The sequence below is a fragment of the Cynoglossus semilaevis genome, chromosome 19, assembly GCF_000523025.1.
Source record: "Cynoglossus semilaevis isolate Cse_v1.0 chromosome 19, Cse_v1.0, whole genome shotgun sequence".
NCBI classification, from domain to species: domain Eukaryota; kingdom Metazoa; phylum Chordata; class Actinopteri; order Pleuronectiformes; family Cynoglossidae; genus Cynoglossus; species Cynoglossus semilaevis.
The window spans coordinates 4715626-4726914 of NC_024325.1; the positions used below are offsets into that span (position 1 = coordinate 4715626).

Genomic DNA, 11289 nt, shown 5'->3' on the forward strand with positions numbered 1-11289 from the left:
GGTCTGGGACCAAAGTGGCTTCAAAAATGACTTGCAGTTTCTTCTTCTTGGCTGCAGTATGGTTGTTGACCTGATGGTGGTTCTAATATGTTGCACTGATTTCTTGTATCTTTTAATTTTAGTGTATACTTTAGTGTACTTGATAAAGGTGAAGGAAGTGGTGCAAACATGATGGAGAGGAACAGACACTTGGGAACTTTGAAATTTGTAGCTTTATTTCTGTGTTGAACATAAACAGTCAGATCTACAGTAGCTGCCTCAATATCTGGAGTCGGGTGAAAAACATACTGTATGTTGGTCACTGGTGCAGCATCCAGGTTACAGCTTATTTACCAACCGTGTAGAAGAACAGGAATTCACATTTGAAATATTAATAAAAAAACAAAGAACAAAACAAAAGTACTGGTTCAGAGTAAAACAGCTTCAAGTCAGACATGAAATAAGAGTCTGATCCACATCTAAACACTTCAGCTGTCTGACTGTGGAGTGACGGTTCTGTGGACGCGTGTCAAAGATTCAGTAACGTTTCTGATTATTGCTTCTCTTCAAGTATGTAATCCTAACAAACGACTCAGATTACCTTGACGTAAAAAACAAAACAAAAAACCAAGGTCATTCTAAATATCTCCCAAAAGGTGCATGTTTGATATGTTAACAGTTAAAGTAAAACTGACTGAAGCAATTAAAAATATATTTTTGTAGCTATTAGTCAAGAAATTAAAGCTTTTTTTATTCATTTGAAAATATAGATAAACAAAACAGAATGGTTAAGTAAAAAGATTAAAAATAAAAAGGATCAAAAATATATATAATTAGTTTTAAAAAAAAAACATTAAAAAAAGCTTTCCATTTATCAAAGTGCTTTTTGGCTCTGGTGGGAACCTGAGCACCAATATGCCTCACAAACAAATGCCTCGACCTCTAACACACTTCATAAATGCAGCATCAACATCATCATTAGTAAAGGTGAACTTAAATGGACCAACAAAACTGCCCCAAAGGAAACATTCAGCTCCCAGGCTCTGAGGCCTTCAACACTGATCAGGACATGGGCAGATTCACAGTAGACTGAGGACAAGTGCACAAAATAAATAGGAAGAGAAATAGCATTTTACCGCCAGAGATGATCGGAATATTTATGAAATATCTCTAGTTGTCCCAAATGAGTGATTCTAACTTTAAGTAATTTTTTTTCCGTAAGTGCATTTGGGAGATCGTTCCGTTTTTTATGTTTGATGACATTTAAAATAAAATAAAAATCTCGTACTGCTTCTTACGGCAACAAAACTTTGTCTGTTTACACAAGTCAGGGTACATTTTATATCGATTTCATACTTAACAAAAATTCAGTCTATCGTTGTGTCACTTTATTACAGTTGCAGCTTGGAGGAAAAAATGACTTTGATTTCCATTATGCTTAATTCATTTATAACCTAACTACACGACAAACTATCAGATTTGGAGTCACATGATTAATTAATTGGGTTTTGAATGGCTGACTGACATGACTGATTAAATACACCTCCAGTGGAATTGTGTGAAACCCAGAAGGGTGGATGAGGTGACGGATGGCATGTCTGCTAGTTGACAGCAGGGTGCAGCGGTGGACAGGGGGAGACATCTTTTGGCTGGGTTTCAACCAGACCTTTGACACAGTTCTCTTCCTTACCCGGGTTCATCTCTTCATCTTTATACAAGCACCGGAAGCCGTCGTAATATTCGTCTGAGTCCTCCTGGATCTGGGAGCTGTCGAAGATGTAGATGGCGTTGGCTGGCAGGGAGAACTCTAGGCTGTGCAGGTACTCGTCCACCAACTCTTTGCAGTGGATGAACTCGGCACTGTTGATCTGCAACAGAGGGGAGACGAAATGTGAACGGAAGCTCTTTCAGGTGTTATTAGGTCAAAGCAAACATTTGAAATATGAAGCAGAGGCTCTAGTTGCCAAAAACCTTTAAGGGAGATGCAAAATGAGAAATTAAAAGGTAGGTGTTGTCTACGTACACAAGTACACAAAGTCTGGGAAAACTGACTTTAGCAGCAGTCACAAGGAACATTCATGAAATTGTATTTAGTCCAGTGCAGCAGCAGGAAACAACTGTAATTGCTTTCTGGTTACTTCTACACATCCTTATTGTTAGAGTTAGTAGTAGTGACTAAAGAGAGAAACAAATCTTCCTCCTATGCATTTTCTCTTACTTGTGCTTTCTTCAGCAGGTCGGTGAACACAGAGAACCAATCAGGCGTCAGCGACTCCAACTCCAAGGTGATGATGGCCAAGGCCAACGTTGAGCCCTTGAACTGCCAGAGCTGGTGGCAGGCCATACAGTGCTGCACCTGCCTGGTCCACAATGCTGCCTGGAGCCCGGGTGGTCTTTTCTGAGGCACTGACACTGCAGGAAGCCCACGGGGGTCTGTGGCCGCATCCCAACCGGAGATGCCGGAGACGAGCCCAATGGACGGAATGAGGTGGGGATGACCGGAGACGAGCATGGCGTGAAACTGAGGGGAACACGAAGGTTGATGAGGACATGAGAAACAAAGATGTCATTGTTCTGTCCATTCGTCCCTCACTCATTACATCCATCATGAACACTGTAGCAGTTAACTGACCATTCAAGTCACATCACCGTACAGTCTAACAGATTCTCATCAGGTGTTAATCTCTCCTTTTCTCCTTTTGCCTGAGGAATGATAGTTATTGTATCGTATCGTACGTGCAGTGCTTTTCTGTGCTCCCACTTGGTGGCAGGAGTCGCTTCCCGAGAAGAGGCGAGGGGTCAGTGTGACAAAGATCAAGTCTGTGTCAGTTAATTAGCCTATTTAATGACCATGTGCCAAATACGTCTGCTTGGTTTTTGTGTTTCTTTGAATTGCCTTGTACACATTTGTCTTCTGTGTAGGAAAAAAAAATCACTGGTCTTAAGAGAAGTGAACGTTCCTCAGTGGTGAAGCTCTGAGGTCAGTAGGTAAAACTGGCAGTTCAGGACAAACATATCAAGTAAAATTTAAATCACAGGTTGAACATTTTTCAGCTGATTACAAGGATAATATATAGTGTGTTTCACTTAGGTTGAGATTTAAAACAGAATCATCTATTAAATGTCACATATTCATGTCACGGTGTGATGGTGGAGGAGTTTTGAAGGTTTTTTTTCTGCAGGGCCGGTGGATGCAATTAAGTAGATATATAAACAGTATAGTTAAATATTTATTTGAATATAAAAAGATGTCTTTATTTTATTATACACTATTAATATGTCACGTCACTGTAAGTCTTGAATTTTGTATGACTGGTTGTTAAGTGTCGGGAGAACACACAGTAACGTTCACACACACCTGAATCCACTCAGTTCTTTTGCAAATGTGCCAGAACACTTTTGGAGAACAGGTTATGGTTTGTGGCTTTAAGGAAACCCAACTTCACTTTTTTTGCAGATAGATATAATAATTTTATGGTAAAAAAAAGAAATAGCTAAGTTGTCCCACTTCATGCTGCCTGGTTTAAATTTGCCATTAACACTTCAAACACTTAATGTTGTTTACAATTAAATTGCAATGATAAATGACTCGTGAAAGTGAACATCATCCCGAGGGTTTTTCAGCCTGAACCAAAGCAGGGAGCTGACGAGTCACTGGACAAGTCATGTTCCAAAACATCACAAGTCAATGTTTTGCTTTGCACATGTAAAAAAAAAAAAAGTTATGATTGCACTGAACAGGTTTATGTTTTATATGCAGACTATTGTGCCCAGTGCTACTGTGTGTTGGCCATTTCAACATGAAGTCACTCCATTCTCACTGAGATCTTTACCAGTCCAGCCCTGTTGCACAAAGGGCTGTGAATGTGTCAGTGGTTCAGTCTGTGGCTTCTGTCCACGTTAGGCAATGATCTGTGAGGTTTAAAGTCCTGTTTACAAAACTATGTTGTAACAGTGTTGTGCCATAAATGACTGTGTTACACTGACATCAGCATGCTCATGGGGGGGAAAACAACAACGTAAAACATGACACCCAATTGTTAGTTTTGTGAAAGGTTCTAAAGTATGATGTTGTAGCTGATTTTTCTGTTCACACACACACCTCTGGTGGCAGCAGGGTTCAAGTCTCCATTATGAGGCTGCAGGTTTGAATTAATCTGAAGTGCCTTGGCCTGGTGTGCAGAACAGCCATTGTAGTGAGGACTCTCATATCAACTCCATTCACATTTAACTAGTGTTTCCCCCCCATCGTGTGTTCAGTTAGGACTGAACTGAACTGTTGGCAAATTATTGATCACCCATCGTGATAAGCAGGGTTATTAGGCAAAGTTGTGGATTGTTGAAGGTTTTTTTTCCAGTCAATTTGCCATCCTTCAGGAGCTCTGGCTCATGATTAGATCAGAAATATTCCACTGGATCCTTGTCACTGCAGTTAAGCTGCCACCAATTGCCATTAAAATGTCTAGTTTGTTTCATTTGATTGTGTTGGCAGAATTATGTATAATCCAAGATGGCTAACACACAGGTAATTGTTAAGCGCACAAAGTAAAAATTAATTATATGCACAATCTCTACAAGGACCAATTGTTTAAGAACGGGCTGGTAAGGAGGGCAAGGGGTAAAAGTTTGTGTGAGTGTGTGTGTTAATACCATGTTTATGCAAGCATGATGGTTTGTTGTGTGCTTCTGTACGGCTCCAGGACTTGAACTCACAGAACCACCTTCCTCTCAGATGGTCTGTTACTTCAGGTCCGGTTAAACAAGGCAGGAAACATCAGCTTTTCTGTTTGCCCCGCCTGTCTGCTCCAGTCAGACTTACTATGTGAATGAAGTCCACTGGTGTTGCCATGTACAAGTCCCAGTGCAGCTTGTCTAGAATGATCCGCTCCATGCGAAGTATCTCCGCTGTTGAAAAGTTGCATCCGCTCTGAACGACCAGGTCTTTAACAGAACCAATCACCTGTTCAAAACAGACACCAAGGACAAGGGATGGAAATAAATGTATTGTTTTTGAAATATCAGCAAAGTCAGTGTGCACCTTCTTGTCCCACCCCGTCTCCAATGTGGTAATTGTTTGTCTCCCAATATGAACATCTCACCTCGTCTTCCTCATTGATTTTGGCTGCGAGGATCAGTGAGGTGAACGCAATACATTTCAGGTATTTTGGTTGGGCCTGGAAATGAAAAAAAAAATTATATATATACATATATACAAAAAAACAATATATATATACACACAGTATATACACACATACATTAAGGCACTCCGAGTACAGATTTACACAAAACCATGTATTAAGGCACTCTGAGTACAGATTTACACAAAACCATGTATATGTTTTAGACAGGGTTAAGTGGCAAGTGAAATGTGGTTTTTTTAATCTGGTCACAGTGAATGACAGTTGTACAGATGTATGGATGGTCAAAACGGTGTCCACTATTTTACTAATGAATTAAACATTAACTAGTAAACACACTGGCAAACTCTAAACTAACCTGATGGTTGAGACATTAAAGACATTTACTGTCACAAATAATTATATAACTGAAACACTAATCAGAGTTTTTTTAGGATTTGTTTTATCTGACCTTAACAGAGGACAGCAGGCGGTTGAGGACACAGACTCCCAATGCAAAAGTCTCAGGACAGAACTGGAACAGTCTGCACATTTCTCCCAGCCAGAGGATCATTTCTTGGTGCTGGGACGATGAGATGTCAGCCCCCTGTATGGACACCAAAAAAAAAAAAAAAAGAAACCCCAGGTAAACACACAAAAAAAGTTCATAAACATCTGTAACTAAAATAATCAATACATTGTTTGTGTATATGTTTACACCTACAGGACAGCTCATAAACTCTCACCTGTAGGCATCCATTCTTGAAAACTGGGACTTTCCAGAGGCGGGCCTCTCGGACCAGAGCACCCTGGAGCAGGGTGACAAGGCGGTGGTTCTCGGCAGCTCCTGGGTTCTTCATGGCCGTCACAACACAGGCCAGGCTGCTCCAAGGGCACACACACCTAGAAGCGAAAACACGTCGAGAGCCATTGTAAAGGGAGTGGCTAAAGAAAACAGTGTGTGGTGACCCTGGGGGAACTCAGCTAATCTTGTGCTTTTCTGCACAAGATTAGATTATGAAGCGGGCTTTTCTGCACAAGATTAGATTATGAACACAAACAAAACTATATGTGTCCATGAGGCTTTTGATAAATTGCTGGTAAAAGCACAGAAGGTTGCCTGCTTAGAGGACCAAATGTGCTGACATTTAGGAAAACATTTTGAGGGTTATCCTAACAGAGAAAAACAACAACAACAACAAAAAACGTTCTCACCAAGGGCACAAACGCTGTTGTAGGGTCACACCGGGTCCACAAACCACACTTTTGAAATGACTAAATTTGTGCAGTCATGAATTTCACAGTACATCTTTACCATAGACTAAACTTTTAAAAACTACTATAGACTTTCCTTAAATTAAAACAACGACGAGGCTCTCTTAGATAGGCATTGTGCCAAAACAAATCGTAAACAACTATGACAGTCAGTTTTAGCCGCCAGCTTATATATAAAAAAAACAATTCAGGAAACTGTTTTTGTTGACAAAGAAACCAAGTAGGGAGCAGAAACCTAGCGACGCGGACACATCGCCATTTTCCGAGACACAACGGCAACAAAAATAAAAATATTTACAAAAAGAAAAAGAAAAAAACACAAAGCAAAAAGTTTTGATGTGTATCAGATACTTTTTTTTCTTCTGCTGAAGTGAAAACAATCTGGGCGGGATAATGAGCTGCAGCTGCTGCAGCAGCCTCCTGCACAGTTGTTGCAGACAGCACACAGACATTTGTCTTCCTCTTTGTTATTTTGTCTGCAGGTCACGTCTCACCTCTTCGATATGTAAAGCACAGTATGTCTTAGACTGCAGGTGCATTTATACGGTTCTTCCTTTCTGTCCTCTCCTCCTAAATCCAGTCCATTTTCGTTGTAAACAACAAGCAAGCACCAGGATACTGCTGGAGGGAACGAGCGCGGGACAAAAAGCTGTTTTGCGGTGGAAATACGCAAAGCAGCCGCATTATTTTAAAACGGACAAATAAAAATCCGAACAACTTATGCCAAAGCTTAAGGTTAGTTATCGCGTTGGCAAAAAATAAGCGCAAAACAAGACAGAAAGCGAAAAAAAACAAAAATTCAGCCAGGATTGGAGGCAGCTGCTGTTTTCTAGCCTCTGTGGCTCCGCCCCGGTGACGTCACCTGGTCTGCAACACAGAAATGTGTCAGTGGGTCAGACATACGGGACTCAACACACAAAATGGTCGAGCTTCTGTTGAAAATGGAAGATTTTTCTGTTTCCATAACAAAGTGAAGTTGAAAATAACTGATGACTTCAATTGAGTATGTTAAATAACGAATGCATCCTGAAAAAGTGCATCTCAACGAGCCTAATCAATGCTTGTTTGGTTTTTGTCTTCTTTTTCTTTTACAGTTTGTGTAAAAACTGTAAAACACACAGTTACAATCAGCAAACGAATGTAGGAACTGTGCAAAATGCAGTTCATTGCCAGCCACCTGGAACAACAGCCCACTGTTGTTCAAATGTGTCAATGTTGTTTGTGATCCTGTAGAAACAAAGCTTCAGCCTCAGTCTGGTCTCCACCGGACCACAGCATCAAGGACCGGCCCACCCTGTGGTCTGTCCCTGTGTGAAAACACGAAATCTTCTTCTGTTCCAGGCGGCTGCGGGGAACTAAAATTTCCCTAAATTAATTTGTTGATTGTTTCGTGCTTTACAGTTTTTACACCTCCTGTTAATAAAGCATTATTTAAAAATCTAAATCATCTTCTTCTTTCCACAGTTCCTACACTAATTTGCTGTGTGAAATCTTCTTTTACTGGTTGTTGATGTTGTTGTTCTTCAATTCATTCTTCTTTCACTACATTTATACATATCTATCTATCTACTTTATATTATTCAGAATTACTAAGGATATAAACTCACACCCTGAACCAGTCTTTCTTCCATCGTGGGGCTGTCATATACAAACACACACAACCAACTAGTAGTTTTTGTGCTTAACTGAATGTAATCTTTGTGAACTTGTTCAGTGTAATGAACAGTACATGTGATCTCTACACAAATAGTCAAACAGGAACTCTGAAATATTTTTACTCTTGGCTACTTGTTGCTTATTGCTCAAAAACGAGACTAAAACACACCTGTATACTTCACAGTTCTCTGGCACTTGTAAAACTGTTCAAACATGTTATTTTTGGATTTTATATGAAAACAGAAGTGTTATTCAGACGTGCTGTCCATATTGACACAACTTGATAAGTAAACACATTTCCTTTAACCGAATCAAGCAAACATCCAGTGTTTGCTTGATGCCCTTGGTCACGTCACACGGCCGACTACTGTGAACCAGGCTGATGATAGCACGGACTGAGACTGAGCGCAGCATATCTGCATGTGGACAGGGTGTAATTGTCAGCAGGGACACAGTAGGAGATTGTGTTCTGCGTGAAATCGGCCTGTCTTTACTTCATGCTGTGAACACTGAGTGCTGTGTAGATATTGACAGATGAGTGTGTATTCTTATCATTTCTGAGGCCTAAATCTTCTTTTCCTCTCCCTGTCTTTATCTTCCTGTCTCTCCCAGAGCCTCTCACGCTCTCTGGGTAATCTGTGCATGTCCTCATTCCCTCTAATGCTGTGTAAATGTGTCTCACACACAATATCAGCTCATTGCTAGTGCTGATTTGACATATTTTTAGATGTTTGCGCAGCAATGCGCATGTTTACATTCTATCAAGCTCTAATCACCTCTGGGAATCCAGCTGAGAGGAAAACTGTTGACATTCATGGCTGTGAGTATAAATCTGTTGCCTGATGGTACACAGTGGAAACATCAGCATCTGTTTCACACAGCTCTGGCTGTGATAGGCTTTTTCTGTGTTCTCCTAAAAAAAATTAAATTAAATTAAATAAGTCTAAGATAAACAAAAATCACTTTGTGAACCATACAAACTTTATATAGGGTTTCATTACTAAATCACAATAAACTAAAGAGTAGTTTAACATATATATATACATTTCTATTGATAAAATAAATGACAGAACATTTATCAATAAGATACTGTCTGTTTTGGAATGGAGTGAACGTCAGAGAACGCTCCACCAGCTTCCTCTCGAAGATTTAATGTATTAAACTGCATAAATATAAAGTTAAAATTTATATTATTATGACATACTAATCAAGATAGTACTATAGACAATAGTACTATGTATTCAAAAAAAGGTGCACAGTTACAAAAAGGACTTACAGCGCCTGAGAGAGAACTGCCTTCAACCACCTGGATCCTGCATGTGAAACAGATGAGACTCCAAAGGTTCAGTCTGACGTCTAAATGTCGGTTTGAGCCGAGTCTGCTCTGATCAGTTTAACAAGATTTCACTATATGTCTGCACACCTTCTGTGTCTCCTCTGCTCCCGTGCAGACAAAGAACACTCTGCTCTGCAGCATAAATCAGTGTCACCCCTGAACCAACTCTGTCCTGTCTGTTAGGCTTGATACACTTGGCTGAACACTTTATGTCCCTACACTTTGATCACTGTATGCTGCAGCCAAAAAAGATGACTTTCATTGTTTTTAATCTTCTGAGGCCCTCCCCCGTACTGTTGCCTTTACATCAGCTTAGTTAAACCTACAGTACGTGTGTGAATCAACAGTTCACACAGGCTGCTGAGATTTCCAGGAATCCTGTTTGGAAATTCATTTCCTGACTCTAATAATCTGTCTGTTTTAGCCAGGTTTATCTTAATGGAAGAAAAGTGAAAAGTTAAAAATGATTTCCATGAACGTAGAGTAAAAATAACACAAAGTAACATTTTTGGAGCTTCCTAAATGAGCACAGTATCTAAAACAGGCACATGTACTGTCCTGTTCGCAAGATGGAGTTTTAACTAATCCAGGATTCAAAATTTAGCGAATTTTGCATTTGAAATGATCATCAAGTTTCCAGGATCTCAAAACCTGTGGCATATACTGTACATAAACCTCATATACATTGTTGTATTTCATTTTGCAGGTAATACAACACGAAAGCAAGAAAATATTAATTAATAAAATAATTAGTTATCTGAGAAACCAATAATTTCTACACCTGCCAGAGTTAATATTTGTAATTCCAATAGAAAAAAAAAAACAGTTAGCATAGTTTCACTTAGAAATGCAACCTTTAACATTTATTTTTCATTTTCACTATAATATTAAACTGAATATTTGAGATTTGATTTAACTGAGTTAAGTTGACAGAGTGATAGCAGAATTGTCCAATCCAGTTGACTTCAGACACAAGTGAGAGCAATTTAGGTACTAATTAGGTCTGCTGCTGACAGCTAGGGCGATGTTGGTTGTGTCGATTGAAAAGATAATTTTTAACTAACACCCTCAACAAAATGAAGAAGGTTTTCTACGTGACAGGCCAAGATTTAAGGTTGACTGAACCGGACCAGACCGAAGCAAAGGGAATAATCTGCAAACTAACTGACTTATAACGTGTGCCGTAAACAGACCTAACTGACAACTCATGGAAAACGGCTGGTTTTGACTCCCAACGTCTCCGCATCTCACTGGTGAGTCCTGCTGTGTTTTACCACCTTGTATATGACCAGGTTTATTTATTGCTGCTGTTTCCTGCGTGTCGTTTTTGTTGCCGTCTGTTTGTTTACTAACAATTTGACTTGACTTGTTTATGGTTGTGGTTTGGAAATTTAGAAATTTGGGGAACCATTTTAATGCAAGCCATTCTTATATATATATTTGAGGGACACCGCTGTTTTGCAGAGTCAGAGTCAACACAGTACAATTATTTAAGAGGATTACGAAGTGTTTCCTGGCTATCAGACCAGAATGTGTGGTCTGCAAATATCGACTTCCCATAATGCACATGCAGGAGGGATGACCATTAAAATGCTGCTTGAATCGTCAGGCCCCCATCCGCAGACTTTCATTCAGCTAACAGTAATTATTACTGAGTATTAATATTTTTTAAATAATGTAAAGTTTACCATTCTACCACTAGAGGGGAGACAAAGGCCTTGCTTTTTTTTTCTGACGACAAATTAAATGGTGAACTTTGCAAATATATTTATATATTATTTGAGCGGCCTGTCACTTGACATCCGTCACCAGTCAGTGGCGAAATAACAAGAATACATTGTTGTGTTTTCTCTCTGCTCTCGTGTCATAATAAATGTCGTACACTGAAGATGGGGAAACATCAAGATAATAACATTGAGGCCGGCT

The 11289-nt window shown here is 39.6% G+C and overlaps 2 protein-coding genes across 2 annotated transcripts in view; one reads left to right on the plus strand and one right to left on the minus strand.

The window, feature by feature from the left end:
• septin8a (septin 8a) overlaps positions 1-2381 on the plus strand; it is a 26105-nt gene extending 23724 nt beyond the window's left edge. The window contains exon 10 of the mRNA XM_017041720.2: positions 2213-2381. Within this exon, the coding sequence (XP_016897209.1) occupies positions 2213-2381 (169 nt within the window). The remainder of the gene's footprint in view (positions 1-2212) is intronic.
• Positions 2382-3171: 790 nt separating this feature from the next.
• On the minus strand, positions 3172-7622 carry ccni2 (cyclin I family, member 2). The gene is made up of 5 exons (XM_017041722.2): positions 6866-7622; positions 5843-5999; positions 5569-5703; positions 5079-5153; positions 3172-4939 (listed from the first exon to the last, which is right to left on the minus strand). The coding sequence occupies exons 2-5, from the start codon at positions 5954-5956 to the stop codon at positions 4754-4756; spliced, it is 510 nt and encodes a 169-aa protein (XP_016897211.1). The 5' UTR covers positions 5957-5999; positions 6866-7622; the 3' UTR covers positions 3172-4753.
• Positions 7623-11289: the final 3667 nt, after the last annotated feature.

What these genes read in the sequence shown, in the direction of transcription:
- ccni2 (XM_017041722.2), bottom strand. Translation starts at nt 5,956, where the DNA reads ATGAAGAACCCAGGAGCTGCCGAGAACCACCGCCTTGTCACCCTGCTC. An exon ending in TCAAGAATGGATGCCTACAG is followed by an intron (nt 5,704 to 5,842) that starts GTGAGAGTTTAT and finishes GTGTCCATACAG; the next exon opens with GGGGCTGACATCTCATCGTC. An exon ending in GCCTGCTGTCCTCTGTTAAG is followed by an intron (nt 5,154 to 5,568) that starts GTCAGATAAAAC and finishes TTTCATTTCCAG; the next exon opens with GCCCAACCAAAATACCTGAA.